The 22,878-nt window shown below is 43.6% G+C and overlaps 1 protein-coding gene and 1 non-coding gene across 4 annotated transcripts in view; one reads left to right on the top strand and one right to left on the bottom strand.

Moving 5' to 3' along the window:
* The window catches only part of HSPA12B (heat shock protein family A (Hsp70) member 12B), a 239,122-nt gene extending 216,562 nt beyond the window's left edge, over positions 1 to 22,560 (top strand). For all 3 annotated transcript variants that reach the window (XM_029594206.1, XM_029594225.1, XM_029594216.1), the window contains 2 exons: positions 7,560 to 7,663; positions 20,124 to 22,560. In XM_029594206.1, the coding sequence (XP_029450066.1) occupies positions 7,560 to 7,663; positions 20,124 to 20,764 (745 nt within the window). In that variant the 3' untranslated portion in view covers positions 20,765 to 22,560. The remainder of the gene's footprint in view (positions 1 to 7,559; positions 7,664 to 20,123) is intronic.
* LOC115082817 lies at positions 4,086 to 4,213 on the bottom strand. The gene has a single exon (XR_003854306.1). It is a non-coding gene; the product is annotated as a U6atac minor spliceosomal RNA (small nuclear RNA).
* Positions 22,561 to 22,878: the final 318 nt, after the last annotated feature.

The raw sequence follows: 22,878 nt of genomic DNA, 5'->3' as shown, positions 1-22,878 counted from the left end.
CGCACAATCATAAGCAGGAGGTAATAATGGAAAATCTCTCCTTACTTCAAAACTGGATATCAAACCTCTTCTCGTCCAGTACCTGCTGTCTCATTGGTAACCGGTTACAGGGTTGAAGCAACTGGAAAACCCAGCCCTTCCAGAAAGGGTGTACTAGCCCTACTGTATGGAACTGGTCAAAATCTCCAGAAATCTCACTTTCTCCACAAAACTCCTTAGTTTGAGCTGTGAGGCCTACAAGAAATATTCCTCCAAAATACATCTTCCCCAGCTCCAGGACTCCAATTCCTCAGTCAAGATGGTCTCTTCTAGAGAGCTTCTTCTCCAAGCCTCTCAAGAATTTGTTCTGAACATGCTCACTCTCTATATAAAGGGCAAGACCAATTCCAAAAAGGGGATGGTCAAAAGATGGGGAATGACTCAAATATGCAGAAACCCCAAACATAGCACGTGAGGGTTATGAAATCACTGTCACATATAGACTAGTGAGCCTGACATCTGTTCTGGGCAAAATAGTTGAAACTATTCTTAAAAACTAAATTACTGACCGGTAATGGTTTAGTGGAGAAGAGTCAACATGATTTTTTCAAACCGAGGTCTTTCCTTACCAATTCACCAAAATTTCTTGAGAGCGCAAATAAATATGGACAAAGGTAAGCTGGTTAATATAGTGTCTTTGGATTTTCAGAAAGCATTTGACAAAGTCCCTCATGAAAGACTGCTTACAATATTGGGAGGTCATGGGATCGGAGGCAGTGTCCTATTATGGATTAGTAACTGGATAAAAGACAGGAAACAGAGGGTAGGACTAAATGATTAGTTTTCCAAATGGAGAAAGGTCATTAATTGAGTGACCCAGGGGGGTCTGTGATAATTAGCATATTCATAAATGATTTGGATAAAGGAATGATGAGTGAGATCACCAGATTTGCAGATGGCACAAAATTGTTTTGAGCCGTTAAAACAGCAGTGGATTATAAATAATTGCAGAAGGACCTTGTGAGACTAGAAGACTGGGCTTCTAAATGGCAGATTAAATTTAATGGATACAAACACAAAGTAATGCATATAGGGAAAATAATCCCAATTACTTGTACACATGTTAGGAGTCACCACCCAGGAAAAAGACTTCAGAGTCCTTGTGGACAATACCTTGACATCTTTGGCTCAGTGTGTGGCAGAGGTGGCTCAGTAATTGGCAGCGGTCAAAAAGGCAACTAGAATGTTAAGAATTATTTGGAAAGGGATACAGAGCAAAACTTATAATATCATAATGCCCTTGTATAGATCCATGTTGCAAATACACTTTGAGCATTGTGTGAAGATCTGGTGATTCCTATCTCAAAAAAGATGTAGTGGACATAGAAAAGGTACAGAGAAGGTATTGCCAGAGGATGTGGTCAAAGCAACTAACATAGTGGGGTTCAAAGAGGATTGGACAAGTTCCTGAAGGAAAAGTCCATAAACAGTTATTAGCAAAGAAGACTTGGGAAAGCCAGCACTTAACCCTCAGTGTGAGATACCCATCTAATCCCAAAAGCTAATCTATTTGTTGTATTTGTGAACTGGATTGGCCTCTGAGAAAGACACAATGCTGAGCTCGATGGACCTTGTCTGACCCAATATGGCACTTCTTAAGTTCTTATCCTCTAGTGATCAACCGCAGAAAGCGATACAGCTGGAGCAAAGAGCACTCCCCAAGAAGAACATGTGACAGATCCTTGACCTTTCCCCTCCCAGTCCACCCTAAACCCCACAGCAGCACCCAAAGATCCAGAAAGAGAGATGAGATCCTTCAAGACATCATAGATGTGGAGGCACTTTAGAATTAGAGAGGACCATCAATTTGTAAGGCCAACAGTAAAAAAAAAAAAAAAAAAGATGCTGGGCCATCTTATAAATATGGCTTACAACATCATTTAAAAAATAACCCCTGTTAGTGTTGTTTCAGGTGAGGCTTCTGGTACTAACCTGAGAATCCTGTCTACCACTCAAAGCAGTAGCAGCAGTAAGAAAGCCATAGAAAAGAGAAAGTCTGTCTCCCATGCTTATTCCCTGGTCTCTACCTCCAGTGAGGTGAAAACAAGCAGCCCCCAAGTTCATATCAGCGAAAGTACCTGTGTGTACCTGTGACCATAGTTCCCCTAGTGAATATTTTCCACATTATAAATACCACTGCATTGTAAATACCGGTAATTTTTCTCTGTGAATAGCACTGCTTTATGAATATTACCACCTTGTTAATATCCCTTCTTCATATAGATTTATAATCTTATTATTTATTTATTTATTTATTCTTTCTTTTTTTTTTTTTTTTTATATACCGACATTCGATCTGAGATATCACACCGGTTTACATTCAGGTACTGTAGGTATTTCTCTATCCCCAGAGGGCTTACAATCTAAGTTTTTGTACCTGAGGCAAATCTTCCTCGCAAACGTATAAGTCTCTCACCCAGTACAAAGTTGGCCGAAATCACAGAGCTGTATAAGACTCTCATAGTGTTTAAGATGTAAAAGACCCCCACCTTGCACAAACTTGTCCGTAATCACATACATGTATAAGACTCTCACAGTTGATTATGCCACTCTCTGAGATGCTGACCATAATCACATAGATGTATAAGTCTCTCACAGTTGTACATGCCACTCTCTTAGATGTTTAAGATATCCTACCTATACAAAGTTGACCGTAGTGCCTCTCGCCAAGTGCACACACTACGAAGTTATAGTTCTTAATCCCTCCGGTGGCCCTCTTTCACCACCGGTCCTTCCTCCCTGCCTTGCCCTCCTCCTGCTCTTCTCTCCTCCTCCTTCCAGCTGCTCCCCTCTCCCCTTACCCCGGTTTTATGTAATTTCCGTCTTTCTGTTACATTGTAAACCCGCATGATGTACCCACGAATGTCTGTATATTTTTAAAGTGTATGTATAAATAAATAAATAAATAAATAAATATCAGAGCAAGCCACCATAGAGTGTGTTTTACCACCTCACTATCCTGTAGTAAGAGGAAGGCATCATCAAGCATGTGGGAAATGTTTGTCCTGAATGACCAGCCCCACAGATCACGGAGAACATGGGATTTAAGCGACTGCTGAATCTCTTAGCCCCCAATTACAAAGTGTCCTCCCAGACAACATTCAGTAGACAGGTTATCCCATACCGTTCAATCAGTTCCATGCTTTTATGCAACAACTCACCATGATAGAAAAGGATAGCATCCATTTCACTAGCAGCATCTGGACCAGCCGGAATTATAATATACACATGCCTGCCTCTCCATGATGGCATGCTAGTGTCAGCTGCTTAAGGCAGGGGTTTTGATTCCACTGTGCCCAATGTCTTACCCCTCATTCTATACCTTGGGTTGTTCATGCCTCTGTTGTTGGTGCCCTTTGTCCCTCTTTATGCTGCTCTGATGGTCATATGGTGCTTTGGGGTCTTCATGACACTGGGTGCACCTTTCCACTTCTTTTGGAGCCTTGCAGTGTTCTTGCACTCTTGGCACTGTTTTGCTTCTCTCACAGTGCCTTTGGGTGCTGATGCCTCTTTTTGGGCTCTTTGACTTGTCACGGTGCCTTGAGCTATTCATGCCACTCTTAGTGCCATTTTGCCCAACATCTGGTGTCTTGGAGTACTGTTCTCTCTGCTGTTGATGCTTGCCTTCAAGTTTTAAAAACTTGGATAGAAAATCTCAGCTTTTCTACCCAAAATACATTGCTTTGCTTCCCCATCGACTTTAATATAAAACAAATGGCATGAAAAAGCAAATGCATTGTTTTGCCCCAGACTGAATTACATGAATCACTGAACCAAACAAAATGAATATCCAAACCAAAAATATTCTCAATGCACATCCCTTTAGTGCACAATTCTCTCTCACAAAAAGTCATAAATTGTGATTACCAAAAGACAAAGATTAGATCTACTGAGAATCTTTACTAGGAAGCAACTTCATTTGTTATCTATCAATGATCCAATTTTATTTTGTAAATGATCTGTGGAAATGGTTATGATCTGAAAGCATATCGTAGGGGAGGCCTGGGATTTCTACAAGATGTCATGGGGGTTGGAGATCTAGGAGCGATGAAACTTGGTTAGATGCCACGAAGTAAGTGGAAATGCCTTAACCAAATGTGAGTTGTAAAGGCCACAAGGACCTCTTCCATCCTTATCACAGGGTGTGCTAACTTTCTCTCCTTTCATACAACACAGTACAAGAGGGACTCCGAGGGGGATGAATGGGGAATTAATGAATAGAAGAGGTGGGGCAGCCAAGGGGGTGGGGAATGAACTGGCCGGGCTGCCACGTTGGGGGAGCCATGGGTAACTGCATGCAGCTTACCTTGCTCCATGACCAGCAGGAAACGGGAAAAGAGAGCGAGTCACTTGCTTTGCTCTCTTTATCTCCATAAGTGCGAATCATCTAGCAACCCCTGCGGTCCCCCAGCCCCTAACTTTACCCTCATCTTGTGTCAGAAGTGACTGACCCTTGCAGACGGGATGAGAACCAAAGAAGGAATGAGCAGAATAAACAAGTTCAAGCAAGAAATGACTAAGGGGAAACTGGGGTAAAGCTTAGGACTTTAAAATCCCGCAATGGGATTTTTTTTTTTTTTTAAGGCATGGGAGTGCTGATTCAGCACTATTCACCAGCTCACATCCTCGGCCTCCCAGGATGGAGCCAGTGTGATTGCCGCGTGAAGGAGGAAGAAACAGCTCCGGTCGGGGTCGAGGAGGAAGAGGCCAGACCACGGGGAGCCAGCAGGATTTAAATTTCCTGCAGGTCACCCTCCTCCCCCCCCCCCCCCCCCAATGTCATATTGCGTGCTGCCCCAGCCAATTGGGTGCCCCAGCGTTTTGGCACATCCTGATGATGTTACTGCTCCCGAGGCCAAGCCAATCGGCCAGGAGTGACGTCATAGGCGGCACCACTGCAACACAGCACCCCGCAGCGCCGGCACCGCAATGCTGGCGCCATTCCGAGCACCACGCAGAGGGGAAGTGGGTTGAACCCCTCCTTTCTCTGACCAAGGTGAGTCATCGGCATGGTGGGGGCAGATACTCGTACAGGTTGTATCAGGCGCCCGGTTATTCATGGCGCCCGCACATCTGTGCTGGGGGGCGCCCATAAATTTGGAATTTGCTGATTTTATGTATTTTTTGCAACCATAACATTCCTCTAGTGAAGTTTTTGAAGTGAATACACAATATGAGTCCAATAGTCAAAAGATTTGTTCACCTAACTTTAAAAATTAGGAATCTAGACTTTTGAATTTAAAAATTTCCTAAATTTATAGAAATTAAGGTTTTTATTTGTTAACCTTTATTTCTGTGCTTTCAGAAGGCTAACATGGTAGCCAAACTATGTATTCATAAATGTAGGCACCTGAAATTACACCGCCCCTAAATTTAGGAGACTTAAAAGTGGTTGGCAGGGCCAGGGTAGTGAATGACGTTAGGAACTCAATGCTGATAACCAGCATTTGTGTTGCGTAGGAGGTGGATCCTTGGGCTGAGGTGGGGTTGACGCAACCCGTAGGTGAGGGCCTATGGGTCCCCACCGTCAGCAGGCGGAGTGGGCTGAAGCTAGAGGCCACTGGAGCTTAACCTATACCAGCCCATGTTCCCCTAGGGTTGAACATTCGGGTGCCGGGGCCGGCAGGACTTAGGCGGGCCTTGAGGTTAGGTATCAGTAGTAGCTGGTTCAGCCCAGAGACAGCAGCCAGCAGGTGGCGTGATCCTATCCCGGACAGGATGCGGAACGGAAACCCAAGCACCAGGGAACAGGAGATACTGAAGGTGCCTGAGCAAAGGAAGGCCGAAGCCTAATAGTCTGTGTCCAGAGGATAGGGACAGAGGCATCACTCTCAAATTTGAGTAGAAGTAGGTAGCACTTGGAAGGTGTAACAAGCAACGTGGAACTCTGGACTCAAGAGAGTCTGAAGCGAAGTCATACGTAGCAAAGTTCAAGGCATGGAGAAAACAAGCGTGGTCAGACATAGCAATGGTCAGGGCACGGAGAAGGCAGGAGTGGTCAGATGCAGCAATGTCAAGGCACAGAGAAGGCATGGTCAGATGTAGCAATGGTCAAGGCACAGAGAGGCGTGGTCAGATGTAGCAATGGTCAAGGCACAGAGAAGGCAGGCGTGGTCAGGCATAGCAGAAAACAGGCTTGGAGAAGGCAGGTAGGCGAAGTCAGGTGAAGCAGTGGTCAGGTTTGGAGAAGGCAGGTAGGCGAAGTCAAGCGAAGCAGTGGTCGGGCTTGGAGAAGGCAGGTAGGTAAAGTCAGGTGAAGCAGTGGTCAAATCCAGGAAGTCAATCAAACACAAGACGAGACGAAAGTGGAACAGGAACTAGGAACCGGGAACTAGGAGAATCAGGAATATGAACAAAAAGTACTGCAGCAACGAGCACTCGGAAACCAGGAACAGGAGACCAAAGAGACCTGTTGCAAAGGCGACGCTGAGGAGCGCGGCCTGAGTATTTATGTGCTGAAAGATCTGATGACAGCATCCAGATCCGCGGCCAGGTTCCCACCGCGGGCCCTTTAAATCATTCACTGATGCGCGCGCCTAGGGAGGGGCGCGGCCCTGCCAGCAGCGTCTCTCCACAAGGCCCACAGAGAGGCCTGAGGAGTGGAAGCATCCTGGCTGGAGGTCCCGGGAAGTAGAGCAGGGCGGGATTCCGAGGTTGAGACTGGCAGCCTAGTCTTCCCGGGACCTGGCTGGAGGTCCCGGGAAGTAGAGCAGGGTGGGATTCCGAGGTTGAGACTGGCAGCCCAGCTGCGACGAGGCTGGCAGCCTCGTCGCAGCCGCCAGCGACGAGGAGCTGGAGCCTGAAGCTTGTACAGAGAGGTGAGAGGTCCGCACTGCGGGGCTGCTGCAGGCGGTGAGCATAGCAACTTGTGCCTAAGGCCATACCTTGCCTGAGTTTTGGTACTTTAATTAGGATCCTTATTTAGGTACCTGTATTCAGCTGTTTAAGGCGCCTTAGGCAGACACCTAAACTAGCTGAATATAGGCACCTAAATAAGTCTCTTTATTAAAGTGTCTTAAATCAGGAGCTGAACCCTCTTTGAATATCAGGCTTTCGATATAATATTATTCTTATGATAGCTATATAGTAGAGGTGGCCAACCCTAGTCCTTGAGAGCCACAAACAGGCCAGGTTTTCAGGATATCCACAATGAATATACATGAGATAGATTTGTATGCACTGCCTCCAATGTATGCAAATCTATCTCTTGCATTTTTGTTATTGATACCCCGAAAACTGGACTTGTTTATTGCTTTCAAGGACCACCCCCTACTATATAGTATGTATAAATGGATCTTATTTGAATATAAGGTATTATATATGTTCAAAATACAAGTAATAACAGTATTCCTGTATAATAAATAAAAACAAGAATTTGGGGGTATGTAGAAAACCTTGAGTATATTTGATAGCCCTAGAATTCTACAGTTGTTTACATGATTAGAAAGAATAAAATACATGATGATATTTTATATATCCCATGAACAATTTGTACCAATGAACAATTTCTTTTCTTTCAGCATCAATTTTGTGAAATGGTCATCCCAGGGCATGCTAAGAATGTCTTCTGAGGCCATGAATGAGCTGTTCCAGCCAACTATCCATCAAATTGTCCAGCACATAGGTATATTGATACTATTTAATGTCAGTGCAATGCTTTCATATCAAAGGATTTAAGCTGAAGTGAAAAATAATATATTCCATCATTGACACCATATGTAAATAAATGTATTTGTGTTAAATGGTATAATAAAATATTACATAACCATTAAAACAGGATATTTTTAAAATAAAAAATATATCATGAACATAGTGTGGCACTCACCTAAGAACTGGAAGAGTAACTTCAACAGCAGTATAAGAGCCCTTATTTGTGTATCCTTTTCAGAGTTGATGCTTGGGGGATCTGATTCATTAACAAGTTGTTTTTCAAAGGAGTTACACCTGTAAAATTAGCATATATGTGCATAAGTAGCTTATATTTATATGTACGCCATTTTATAAACATCAGAAGGACGTGCATATTTTTGGATTTGCAATCGCAGTTACCTGCACAGAATAAGGGCAGTCTAGGGATGTTCTAGGAAGGGGCCAAGTTGTTAGTTTATAAGAGCTTTAGCAAATACATTAGGCAACTTATTTGCACAATTTTACACCTGCTAATTAACTAGTGCAATTGATATTTAAAATATACCTACTTCTAGCTGTGAATCGGGGTTTTATGCGCACAAGTTATATCTTTGCTTGTTTATAAAATATACATGCATATGTTTAAAACATAGGTAGAGAAAGTATGCGCTTTCCATGCATTGATATTTCCCTGTACTGAAACATATGTGCAGACAAGACATTGGGAGTGGATATACGCATATTTTATAATCTGTGCAGGCCAAATACATGCAGATGGTGAGACGGACAGTGAAATGCTAAGAGAAATTAGGGAAGCTAACCAAATTGGTAGTGCAGTAATAATTGGAGACTTCAATTACCCCAATATTGACTGGGTAAATGTATCATCGGGACACGCTAGAGAGATAACGTTCCTGGATGGAATAAATGATAGCTTTATGGAGCAGTTGGTTCAGGAACCAATGAGAGAGGGAGCAATTTTAGATCTAATTCTCAGTGGAGCACATGACTTGGTGAAAGAGGTAACGGTGGTGGGGCCGCTTGGCAATAGTGATCATAATATGATCAAATTTGATTTAATGACTGGAAGAGGAACAGTGTGCAAATCCAAGGCTTTTGTGCTAAACTTTCAAAAGGGAAACTTTGATAAAATAAGAAAAATTGTTAGAAAAAAACTGAAAGGAGCAGCTACAAAAGTAAAAAATGTCCAAGAGGCGTGGTCATTGTTAAAAAAAATGCCATTCTAGAAGCACAGTCCAGATGCATTCCACACATTAAGAAAGGTGGAAAGAAGGCAAAACAATTACCGGCATGGTTAAAAGGGGAGGTGAAAGAAGCTATTTTAGCCAAAAGATCTTCATTCAAAAATTGGAAGAAGGATCCAACAGAAGAAAATAGGATAAAGCATAAACGTTGGCAAGTTAAATGTAAGACATTGATAAGACAGGCTAAGAGAGAATTTGAAAAGAAGTTGGCTGTAGAGGCACAGTAAAAACTTTTTTAAATATATCCGAAGCAGAAAGCCTGTGAGGGAGTCAGTTGGACCATTAGATGATTGAGGGGTTAAAGGGGCACTTAGAGAAGATAAGGCCATCACGGAAAGATTAAATTATTTCTTTGCTTCGGTGTTTACTGAAGAGGATGTTGGGGAGGTACCAGTAATGGAGAAGGTTTTCATGGGTAATGATTCAGATGGACTGAATCAAATCATGATGAACCTAGAAGATGTGGTAGACCTGATTGACAAACTGAAGAGTAGTAAATCACCTGGACCAGATGGTATACACCCCAGAGTTCTGAAGAAACTAAAAAATGAAATTTCAGACCTATTAGTAAAAATTTGTAACTTATCATTAAAATCATCCATTGTACCTGAAGATTGAAGGATAGCAAATGTAACCCCAATATTTAAAAAGGGATCCAGGGGTGATCCAGGAAACTACAGACCGGTTAGCCTGACTTCAGTGCCAGGAAAAACAGTGGAAAGTGTTCTAAACATCAAAATCACAGAACATATAGAAAGACATGGTTTAATGGAACAAAGTCAGCATGGCTTTACCCAAGGCAAGTCTTGCCTCACAAATCTGCTTCACGTTTTTGAAGGAGTTAATAAATATGTGGATAAAGGTGAACCAGTAGATGTAGTATACTTGGATTTTCAGAAGGCGTTTGACAAAGTTCCTCATGAGAGGCTTCTAGGAAAAGTAAAAAGTCATGGGATAGGTGGCGATGTCCTTTCGTGGATTGCAAACTGGCTAAAAGACAGGAAACAGAGAGTAGGATTAAATGGACAATTTTCTCAGTGGAAGGGAGTGGACAGTGGAGTGCCTCAGGGATCTGTATTGGGAACCTTACTTTTCAATATATTTATAAATGATCTGGAAAGAAATACGACGAGTGAGATAATCAAATTTGCAGATGACACAAAATTGTTCAGAGTAGTTAAATCACAAGCAGATTGTGATAAATTGCAGGAAGACCTTGTGAGACTGGAAAACTGGGTATCCATATGGGAGATGAAATTTAATGTGGATAAGTGCAAGGTGATGCATATAAGGAAAAATAACCCATGCTATAAATACACAATGTTGGGTTCCATATTAGGTCCTACAATCCAGGAAAGAGATCTAGGCGTCATAGTGGATAACACATTGAAATCGTCGGTTCAGTGTGCTACGGCATTCAAAAAAGCAAACAGAATGTTAGGAATTATTAGAAAGGGAATGGTGAATAAAACAGAAAATATCATAATGCCTCTGTATCGCTCCATGGTGAGACCGCACCTTGAATACTGTGTACAATTCTGGTCACCGCATCTCAAAAAAGATATAATTGCGATGGAGAAGGTACAGAGAAGGGCTACCAAAATGATAAGAGGAATGGAACAGCTCCCCTATGAGGAAAGACTGAGGAGGTTGGGACTTTTCAGCTTGGAGAAGAGACGGCTGAGGGGGGATATGATAGAGCTGTTTAAAATCATGAGAGGTCTAGAACGGGTAGATGTGAATCGGTTATTTACTCTTTCGGATAGTAGAAAGAGTAGGGGGCACTCCATGAAGTTAGCATGGGGCACATTTAAAACTAATCGGAGAAAGTTCTTTTTTACTCAACACACAATTAAACTCTGGAATTTGTTGCCAGAGGATGTGGTTAGTGCAGTTAGTATAGCTGTGTTTAGAAAAGGATTGGATAAGTTCTTGGTGGAGAAGTCCATTACCTGCTATTAAGTTCACTTAGAGAATAGCCACTGCCATTAGCAATGGTAACATGGAATAGACTTAATTTTTGGGTACTTGCCAGGTTCTTATGGACTGGATTGGCCACTGTTGGAAACAGGATGCTGGGCTTGATGGACCCTTGGTCTGACCCAGTATGGCATGTTCTTATGTTGTTAAATACTATAATAGATTTCCATGCTCCCATATACACGCATATATGAGGCTCTGCGGTTAAAAAAAGCTAATAGAATGTTAGGCATGATCTGAAAAGAAACTGCACCTTGAGTATTGTGTGCAGTTCAGGTTACCCCATCTAAAGAAAGACATAGAACTAGAAAAGATGCAGAGAAGGGCAACAAAAATGAAAAAGGGGATAGAACATCTCTTCTAGGATGAGAGGCAATGCAGGCCAGGGCTCGTCAGCTTGGAAAAGAGATGACTGACAAAGGACATAATAGAAGTTTATATAATCATGAGTTGGATGGAATGATTAAATAAAGGATGATTATTTACCCTTTCAAATAATATTAAAACAAGGGGATAAAGCAGATTCAAAACAGATCACAGAAAGACCTTTTTCATTCAGCGCACTATCAAGCATAGAAAGGTTTAAAAGATATTTGGACAATTTCCTGCAGGAAAAGTCCATAGACTAAAGAAAGCTATTGCTATCCCTAGGAGTGAATAACTGGAATTAGATCTACTTTACGGGGTTCTGCCAGGTCCTTGTGATCTAGATTGGCCACTGTTGGAGAAAGTATGCTGCAGGTCCTCACCGTCGGCAGGTGGAGCTGGCTGGAGCAGATGCTCAACAGGGACTTCACCAGTACCAGCCCACATTCCCCGCAGATTGAGCCCTTGGGTGCTGGGGCCAGCTGGACTTAAGCACAGGCCTCTGAATGAAGGAAGATCCAACATGGAAGAAGAAGGCCAGCGAGAAGAACACAGGTCCATTCAGGGAGAGGTCAACGCAGGCAGCACACAGCAGAAATGTAGACAAACCGAGGTCGGGGCAGGCAGCAATCCAGCAAAGTCTAGGAGGTCTGAGGTCAGCTGAGAATCCAATACCAAAGAAGAAGGTGGGGTCCAAGCCGAGGTCCAAAACCATAAAAACAATCCAAACGAAAAAAGAAAAGGCAGGTCAGCAGGGAGCAGATGAAAGGGGAATCACCAGATGAGGAGACAGGAACCAACAGAGATACAGGAACATGAACCAAGGATCAGGAACCAAAGACAGAGCACAGGAACTGCATGGCAAACAGCTACTTTACAGAGTTTGACCTATTGCCAAAGTGTCAGATGTTGGGGGAGGAGGCCTTAAATAGGGAGGCCTAGGGCATCATCTCAGGGTGCCATGGGAATTTTCCTGCCTCAGGCCTTTTAAGAGTGCACCAATCTCCGCAATGCGTGGAGGCCCATAGGCTATGCCCAGTTTTGGATGCAGCTCACTTTTTCCAGATCCATTTGGAAGCCACAGCTGGAAACTATGTATCCTAGGAAGGGTAGGCCCTCCTTCTCGAAAATTCATTTATCTAGTTTAGTGTATGGTTTATTGACATGTAGACACTGGAGGACATGACAGACATCTTGGCAGTGGGATCGAAGATCCTTTGAAAAAATGAGAATATTGTCCTGGTAGCTCATGACACAGACATACAACAGATTCCTAAAGATCTCATTCATCATGTTTTGGAATACTGCCGGATCATTACACAGATCAAAGGGCATTACCAGATATTCATAATGACCATCCTGCATGTGGAATGCCATCTTCCACTTGTCGTCTTGTTTTATACGAACAAGGTTATATGCCCCCCAGAGATCCAACTTCGTGTATACCTTGGCTCCCCGGAGGTAATCAAGAAGTTCCAAAATGAATGGCAAAGGGTAGTGGTCTTTCTTTGTGACCATGTTCAGACCCCGATAATCTATGCATGGGCATAGCAAACCATCCTTCTTCGACACAAAGAAGAATCCCGCCCCTGCAGGAGACGTGGAAGGCTTGATGAACCCACACTTGAGGTTTTCCTTGATATACTAGGACATGGCCTTGGTCTCAGGGATAGACAAGGAATATACCCTCCCTCATGGTGGAGTGGTGCCGGGTATGAGGTTGATGGCACAATCGAAGGGTCGATGTGCTAGCAGTAGCTCTGCCTTGCTCCTGGAAAACACATCCAAGTAGTCAGCATACTGCAGGGGCAACCTCCACGAGGTCGTGGCTAGAGGAGCAGTCAGCGGGGGCTTGATAGAAAGAAAGCATGAATCATGGCAGCGAGGACTGCAGCTCAACTGAAGTGTTCCCCAGTTGAAGTGAGGGGAGTGGAGTTGCAGCCATGGAAACCCTATTACAATGGGGTGCACCGCCTTTCGATGACATAGAGGGTTATCTTCTTTACGTGTAGAATGCCGATGCGGATACGCAGCAGAGCAGTGACCAGGGCGATCTGCTCTGGAAGTAGATCTCTGTAGATCGAAGAGATGATTAAGGGTGTCTCTCGGGGGACCACAAGCAGTTTCAGATGATCCACAAGGGCCTTCATAATGAAGTTCCCATCTGCACTGGAATCGACCAATGCCAATGTGGAGAATTCATGGTTATCCAGAGCAATCACCACCGGAAGGGTGAGTTGGGATCTAAGAGTAGTAAAGCTTAGGGTCATCTCCACACTGGCTCCTAGGCTTTTTAGTTTCCCAGCCTCTGAGTGCAATGCTCCGGTAGATGCCCTTTCCCAGCACAGAGGAAGCAGATCCCCAAGGTGCGGTGATGAAGCCTCTCCTCTGGAGCAAGGTGACTCTAGCTGAGCTGTATGGGCGCCTCGATTCATGCAGTGGCAGAGGTCGTTGCCGGTACTGAAGGGGGTATCAAAGTGAGAGGGCATGAGGAGGACTGAGCAAGCATAACCTGTCTTTGCAGTGTTCACAGTTCCGAAGCCTGCTGCTGGAGACAGATCGATGAGTGCGTCCAGAGATTCAGGAAGCTCCCATGCATCTAGTTAATCTTTTATCTGTGAGGAGAGTCCCTCCAGAAAGATGCTTTGAAGACTATCTTATCGCCAGTTTAATTCTGTGGCCAAATTCGATGGCATAGTCCATCAGGGGGCGAGTGCCCTGCCGGACGTGCAGAAGATCAGACTCAATGGTATCCAGATGGCTGGGCTCATCAAACACCAGCTTAAAGGTTTTAACAAACTGCTGTAGGTCCTGGAGAAGGGCATCTCCACATTCCCACAAGGGAGAGGCCCAGGCCAAGGCCTTCCCATCCAGGAGGGAGACGATAAAGGTGATCTTAATGGTGTAGCAGGAAAATTGTTCAGGCTGGAGAGGGAAATGCATGAAGCACAGATTTAGGAATCTGTGGCACTGTTTGGGGTCCCTCGCTTACCAAAGGGGTACCAGTAGGTAAACAGTAGGCATGGCAATGGCCGCTGCAGGAACTAATTGTTGCTGCTGCTGTATCTTCTATGCCAGGCCAGGAATGACCTGCAGACCCGAGAGATCCACCAGGTCCATGACCTCGACAATCTGTTGTGTTTGTGGACCCTTGGACCGAGGTGAGGTTAGCGTTACCCGCAGGGAGAAGCCCTGCAGGTCCTCGCTGTTGGCAGGCGTTGGCTGGAGCAGAGGCACAACAGGGACTTTACCAATACCAGCCCACGTTCCTCGTAGGTTGAGCCCTTGGGTGCCGGGTCCGGCTGGACTTAGGTGCAGGTCTCTGGATGAAGGAGGATCCATTGTGGAAGAAGAAGGCCAACGAGAAGAAGTCAGGTCCATTCAGGCACAGGTCGAGGCAGGCAGTAGACAGCAGAAATAGACAAATCGAGGTCGGGGCAGGCAGCAATACAGCAAAGTCCAAGAGAATCGAATACCAAAGAAGAAGCCGGATCCAAGCCAAGGTCCAAAAGCCGTAGAGAAATCTGAAGGAAGAAAGACAAGGCAGGACAACAGAGAGCAGACAAACCGGGAATCACCAGACAAGGAGACAGGAACCAATGGAGACACAAGAACAGAAAACAAGGATCAGGAACCAGAGACAGAGTCAGGAACTGCGTTGCAAACACCTACTCTACAGAGTTTGAGCTATTGCCGAGGCGTCAGATGTTGGGGGAATAGGCCTTAAATAGGGAAGGTCTGGGATGTCATCTCAGGGCGCTGCAGGGGATTTCCTGCCGCGGACCCTTTAAGAGTGCACCAGTTGTGTTCATGCGCCTAGGGATCCCCGCTCTGCTGAGCAATGGCCTTCATGGTGGCCGACCGCATCTTCCTGCCATTGGCATCGGGAGGCCCACTGCGGCCCGGGAAGCAAGGTAAAATGGCTGGTTGCGGGACAGGACCATGACCAGCCGAACACAACAATAAGGAGGGATGGGATAGAAACAGGGGAAAACTCCCCAGATACTTGTGAATTAAAGATCTTGTTGCCAGGACCACAACACTGGTACCGACTGACCTGGAAGTCCAAAGGAGCAGGAGGAAACTGCAGGTCAAAAGAAGAGAATATATTGGTATAATATAAATAGGGCCCTTCATTTTCCATTATTGTTTTTTCCCTGAGAATTTATCAGTGTTAATGAACAAAAATGGGAGAAAAACAATGAAATAAAATGACTTGTTGTTCCACTGATTTTCTTTGTTGTTGTTGTTGTTCATTATAATAAATGCTGATAAATTCCCAGGAAAAAGACAAAGGTCCCAAAGTATGTAATAATATCTAGCAATTATAAAAGGATCAATTATGTAAGAAAGGCCCATAAATCCCATTTATCTCTGTGTTCATGTGAGGCACTTGTAGCTGAAATGCACACCGTATGTTTTCACATGGAAAGACCACGACGAGAGTGGCCTGGGGTTTTGAAGAGATGAATATCTCCATGGGATACTTTAAAAGAGAGACATTTACTATCTTTAAATTGAAAATGTTCTATCTCTGAATGAGCGCGCAACTGGGAAATTAAATATTAATGTGGAGTCTGGGATAGAATGTGTTTCCCTTGCAATTATTTTAGTCAATTGAAAGATTTGCAAGTTTGCTCAGCTTCTCGTCAAAGGAAAGTGGGATCTTGAGAATACTGACTTGTCATGGAAAACGAAGCTGCATTAATTACATTTTAGGGAGGAGCAAACAAGGCAAGTTACCACCATTGTACAATTACAGTGCATACTTTGTTTTAAAATTACAAGACATTTCTCCATCAACATAATTTGATGAAGTGCCGAGCCTCACTGCAATTAGTACTCACAGGACTGAAGGAAAAGCTCTGTAACAGTGGTCACCAGATCTGTCCTCAGGGACACCAGCTGGTCAGGTTTTCAGAATATCCACAATGAATATGCATGAAATATAATTGCACACACTGGTTTCATTGTGCAACATAGTTATGATGGGGTGCCCGATTTTGTCCCTAAAATTAGCTCTGCCCTTTACAAAAATGTGAACAGTGGTTCCAGCTGGTCTGAGTGCCCTTGTTGTGCATCAGGGGGTCTCATCCAGACCTTGCCCCTAAAGTGATATCAGTGTAGTGTCGGTGTGTTGTGGAGGATTACCACTTCCATCTGAGAGGATGTATAAAGTCCCTACACTCATATGATGCAGGGGAAAACAAGATCTGGCGTTCTGCTGGAGTGCCAGGGAGGAATCAGAGGGGGCATCTGGAACCGGGGAAATCCACACAGAGTGCAGCCTGATCAAGCAAATCAGCCCAGTGCTCCATTAAGAGAAGAAAGAAAGGAGCAGAGAAGATGATTCAGCTACCCGAAAGGTACTGGGGGGGGGGGGGGGGGGGGGGGGGCCAAGATGAAAGGTAAAGGAAAAGCTGTGTAACAGTGGTCACCAGAGCTGTCCTAGCCGCTTACCTGTTTGGCAGAGAGTTGAGAAAAGACTGAATGGTTCTGGAGTTTTTGTTCTTTGCTGTTGGTGCACTACTCGTACTCTATAGTGTGCTTTTGGACTTAGATTTTTCCTGCCACCATTTATGCAGTAAAGATTATTTTGAACAACACAGTGAGGAATGATTTTTTTTCCCCCCTGTGTTTGAACAGGTGTGCAGAGCAATCCCAGAGAAAACAAAAATCTAAGGTCCTTGAAAAGCTTGACTTTTCCCCCCTGTGCAGGAATCCTGGGAGATCATGGAACCTTTCTTGGTCTCTGGACCCATAGAGCCGACCTGGACAAGGGCTACATATTCATTGCGGATATTCCATAAACCTCACCGAGTAAAAATTTCACAGGGCAGGTTTGGGAACAAGTGCTCAAAAAATTAACACTGATATTTAACATACACAACCCCCCTGTCGCGGCTGACGCGCACATGTTATAAAAATCTGCTACCCGCGCACACGCGCACGCCCGATTTTATATCGGCACGCACATGTGCACGCGAGTGCCGACTCACGCGTGTAAGGGGAATACATTTTCTAAGATACATGCAGTGATGCGGTAGGGCTTTTCCAAAACCCCTTAGCTAACCTGCCTCCCTTTTCCCCTATCTGCCCCGACCCCTACAACGCCTCTAGCTATCTTTTTTTTTTTTTCTATATACTTTCCTGCTCTCCGGAGCAGGAGTAGGTCGCGCGTGCCGGCTGCCTGCCAGCGCACGCTTCAGCGGGTCAGTGCCGTCCCCGCCCATACCCCACCCAGACCCCCCGATCCCTGGTCTGCCCCTTTTTGCTGAAGCTGGTCTTTGGCACATACCAGGAGACCTACTCGAGGCCTGGCCACGCACCTATCTCCCAGTATATGCACGTGTAGGGCTTTTCAAATCGGGCTGATAAGCTAGATATCCAGGTAACTTTACTGCTGCTCCGGATGAGGAGCAACTCTGCAGATGTCAAGTTTTAGAGCTCATAGAAGAGGGTGAGAGTCCAAGTCAACTGGGCAGCATGCAGGATGAAGAATCAGAGGGGTCTAAAATACCTCGCTGTTAACTGGACAAACTGGTGGACTACCTAGAAAACTGGTAATGTTCCTCGCTCAAGCATGTTTTAAAATCCACTGACATTTGTGTGTAAAAGCTTGACAAGTCCTATGGAAGATATGCAAAGTAGCTTTGCTCGAGTAACCTCTTAAAATTATGCGAGATAGGAGTGTTTTAAATCATACGAGCGCAAGTGCGCACATGGTTAAAAAGTCCAACGTATCTTTGATTGCGCAAAAATATGTGCGTGTATGGGCGCTCGTTTTAAAATTACCATCATAGGAAAGAGGCATTCCAGGAGGTGCAGTCTGGGAAAGGTTGGTATTTTTGTGCATACTTTTTGATTTTAAAAAGCATGTGCATACATTTTCTTGGCAAAACTCCGTGCAATAAGCAGCAGATACAATTGTGCGCCTGAAGTTCAGTGGACTTATTGGCGCATGTGCATTTTCAAAATTAGTGTAATTTATGCACATATTTGCTGGCTAACATGCACAATATTAAAAAATTAAGTCCTATGGGGTAGATTTTATAAAGTTGCACACATACGTACTTTTGTTCGCGCACCAGGCGCAAACAAGAGTACGCGGGATTTCAATAGATATGCACATAGCCGCACGTATCCATTAAAATCCGGGGTCAGCGCGCGCAAGGCTGCCCAAAATCGGCAGCCTGCGCGCGCCGAGCCGCACAGCCTGCCTCCATTCCCTCCAAGGCCGCTCTGAAATCGGAGCGGCCTCGGAGGGAACTTTCCTTCGGCTTCCCCTCCCTTCCCCTACCTAACCCACCCCCCTTGGCCCTATCTACACCCCCCCCCCCTTACCTTTGTCGCAAAAGTTACGCCTGCTCGAGGCAGGTGTAACTTGCGTGCACCGGGCCGGCTGCCAGCGTGCCATGTTCCGGTCCAGGGCTGGTCCAGAGGCCGCGGCCATGCCCCCGGAATGCCCCTGGGATGGAACCACGCCCGCGGCCCCGCCCCGGATGATGCGCCAGCCGTGTCTTGCCCCCAACACACCCCCGATAATGCGCCGGTCGCGACACGCCCCCCCCCCCCCCCCCGACACGCATCCCGGGGCTTTGCGCGTGCCGGAAGCCTATGCAAGATAGGCTCGGCGCGCGTAGGGGGGGGGGGGTTGGGGTAGGTTTTCGGGGGTTACGCGCGTAACGTGTAACCCTCTGAAAATCTACCCCTATGTGTTTTGAATGGAATCCTGTCATAAAATAATCATAACACAGAGACCACTATAGAAATACAGTTTAAGGGAAACAGCATTAACACAGGTAACTTAATCAGTATTGATCAGCATATTATAACAGTGAAATATTTATTTACACATGCTGAATATTTTATCACATGCTTTTAAAGACTTCGTTTGTTAATAGTTATATCAGATCAACCTTTTCATGCAATATGTCATGAAAAATAAATCTTGCTTTGCTCTTTCGATGGATACATGCCACATCCGTACATTTAAATATTCTTTTATAATATTATGATCAGGTAATTTCATGAAAAGCAGATTATTTTTCTATAGTTCTGTTTTCAGCTTTTATCGCATTCAGTTCAAAGTTTTCTGGGATTTTGTATTCTTTTATTCATAGGAAAAGTAATACACTACTTTAAAATCCCAAAACACTTTGAGTAGGATTAGCAAAACTCTCTTGGTTATTATTATTACTGCAATACTACTCGTCACTTTTGTAGTGCTGCTAGACTTACACGGAGTTGTGCAGATGCACAGAAGAGGCAGTCCCTACTATGTAGAGTTCACAATCTAGTCAAGACCAAGGATGAAGCACATTGCCAGGCCTAGGAAGTCTGATCATTTCAGTCTACACAAGTAGTACAAATCAAGCACTATTACATCAGAAATGACAGCAAATTCTTTTCCTACTACTTTATTAACTACACAAAATGGATTTGCAGGAAGTCACTTTGTTGATCAACCACCATTTCAACCATTGTTCCAATATTACTCAGTTTAGCCACAATTCAATAATCTTAGGGTATGAATTAGCTGAAATTTGCTGCTATAGAAAGCATGTTTTTGCCTGCTTTGCTTTTTCCTGCACTAGCCCTCCTCAGCCATACTATTTCACAGGATTTACCTTCTGCATTAGACCAGACGTAACAATAAGAATAGTATCCATAGTGCTGGAGCGTTTTCCTTTGTTATTTGATATTTGAAAACTTGTATGTGAAACTATTGTTCAAATGGTGAACAATGTGCTTTACCCATTGAATGTTGATATTTTTTCAGGTAATAGGAATAACTTGATGTTAGGTTTAACTTTCTTTTTCAATTAATTTTTCATGTTTTAGATGACCTCATGAAGAAGCCAGATGTGAATGGTATCAAGTTCTTGTTCTTAGTCGGTGGTTTTGCAGAGTCTCCCATGCTCCAGCATGCTGTGCAAACAGCTTTCGGCAACATCTGTCGTGTTATAATCCCTCAAGATGTTGGACTCACTATTCTCAAAGGAGCAGTCCTCTTTGGCCTTGACCCCACCATAGTAAGAGTTAGGCGCTCACCTTTGACCTATGGAGTAGGTGTGCTCAATAAATTTGTTGAAGGAAAACATCCAAAGGAAAAGTTACTAGTTAAAGAAGGGAAGAACTGGTGTACTGATATCTTTGACAAGTTTGTTTCAGTGGATCAGTCGGTGGCATTGGGAGAGGTTGTTCAGCGGAGCTATTGTCCTGCAAGGCTTGGGCAACGAAAAATCATCATCAACATTTATTGTTGCTCTACTGATGATGTCATCTACATCACAGATCCTGGAGTAAGGAAATGTGGGACTATCAACCTTGAACTGTCAGACCTGGATGAGTCCAGCCCCAAAAAGGGCCGGCGGGAGATTAGAGCCAGCATGCAGTTTGGAGACACAGAGATCAAAGTCACAGCTTTGGATGTCAAAGCCTCAAAGACAGTCAGAGCTGCAATAGATTTCCTTTCCAACTAATGGAGAAATAAATGCAAGCAGTTCTCCAAAGAAGGAATTATTGCATCAAGGCGTATAACGTGTATCTCAAGCTTACAAGATGAGTTGTTGTTTTTTTTTAAACCATGATGTTGTCTTTCTTCTTTAGAAGAGAGAGTTTCAATTCAGGCTGTGTTTGGAAATTCTCACCCTGAAAAAAAAAGGCTTTTAGATTGAGTGACAAGAAGACAATGCATTTCTTATGAAACTGAAGATGTTGAAGCAATCTGACATAGTTCATAAAAGTACAGTACACATCTTAAATAAATCACTGTCGCAGAGTCAGCATCAAAATGTAAAGGAGAGATACTGCAAAAATGTTTGTATTTTAATTTTATCTTGTGTAGCATCTGACAAGGATCCCTTACAGTTTCCTTCCTTCATTTGGCTGCTTTCTTTTAGTTTGTGGCCGTCGTGTTCTAAAATTACTCTCCTCTCCATTTCATATTGTCTCCCAGGGCATTGTCAGTAATAGACTTACTTTGGGTGGACAATGTTGTAAATATCAACTTTCAGACTTTGAAACATTGCTGTAAAGGTTCATCAGATTCTGCAAAACTAAAATACGCTAGTGCAGAAATATTAGTGAATATATATGAAAGATGCTTAAGTATAAATAAGGCATCAGCAGAATTTAAAAATGGAAAAGTGAAAACAAGGGCATTTCTGTGATCTGGGCAGTGCATTACATTCATTATACTGACAACAGATTAGGACAGCACAATGTGTGCTCTTACAGAGGGTTAGAACACTGTAATGTCAATAATAGTAATCCATATGAGGAAATACTGCAATATGCCAAATTTTCACTCAGTTATATGTACTAGATTTTCTCCTGCTGCATTAAACAGGAGGAAATAGTTTCAGCAAAGACTGCCCAAGTATAATAGTAATGCACTAAACACATTTATGTGGTTGCTAGAAATTTCCCATTTCCTTTCGATTCATTTTTAAAATGAAACAAAGGAAAACACAATTTGGCTCTTTTTGTTTTTTTAATTAATGCTCACGGCTGCCCCCCCCCCCCCTTCTGCTTCTGCCCCCTCCTCTCCCCCAGCCTGCACTATCTTACCCTGTAGTCGAAAATGTCTTCATGGAACAGGCACAATCCCCGGGCACTTCGGAGTCTGATTAATACCATTTTGTATGTCAACTATTAGCAATGGCTCCAGCCTTGGTCTACTGGTGCCATTTCTAGCAGTGAACTTGGATCATTTCTGCTCCTACTCCAGAGGAACGTGGTGGGGTGTGTGTGTGTGTGTGTGTGTGTGAAGAAATGGGGGGGGGGCAATAGGAATGGGGGCAGGGTTGCTGTGGACTTTAAAAAAAAACCACAAAAAAATGTTATTTCTTTTTTAGTTGTTGAAAAGAAACAAAAGGAAAAAACTGGGAAAAAAAAACCAGAAAATTTTTTTTAAATGCCTGTGCACAACTCTAGTGATTGCAGAGCTTGGTATAATAATTCTCCAGTTGTTAAAATTGTTTTCCAGACATCACTGCCTTTGCTTGCCTTTTTTTTTTTTTTTCCCATTCCTTAAACCCTACAGCATATTAAAAATATTGTATTACATTCCTGTCCACATCTGAATTATACCTTATATATTTTGTAATCCCTGAATTTTATTTTTGTATTTTTAACCACATCTATGTGATACCCCAAATAAGGACTTTGTGTGTGTGTGTAATGTCCATAACAGGCTATTTTTATAGTATGTCATTTACAATTATTTTTAATTGCTGTGTATAATTTCATGAAAATAAAAGCACTATAATATGGATTCAGAAAGAAAGCTGTAGTCTATGCACTTGCTCTGATTTAAATAATTGCACCTTATTTCCAGTATTTTTTTTATCTGATGTATATGCTAACATTGGAGAATAGCATATTTGCATCTCTAATTAACATCTATCGTGCTCAGTGGACTTCATTTTATAGTACCTTAATCTTCACACTAGCCTCATTTTTGATCATGGTTATATATTTTTGTCCCATGTTCACTGAATGGGCAACTCAAATAGCTTCAAGCTCACACCATGCTACATTTACTCAGTCCTTGTTATTTCAACTCTTATCCTAAAACATTCAGGGAACTGTG

The sequence above is a fragment of the Rhinatrema bivittatum genome, chromosome 1 (genome assembly GCF_901001135.1).
Source record: "Rhinatrema bivittatum chromosome 1, aRhiBiv1.1, whole genome shotgun sequence".
Classification (NCBI taxonomy): domain Eukaryota; kingdom Metazoa; phylum Chordata; class Amphibia; order Gymnophiona; family Rhinatrematidae; genus Rhinatrema; species Rhinatrema bivittatum.
This window is presented reverse-complemented; position numbering and strand designations above follow the sequence as displayed.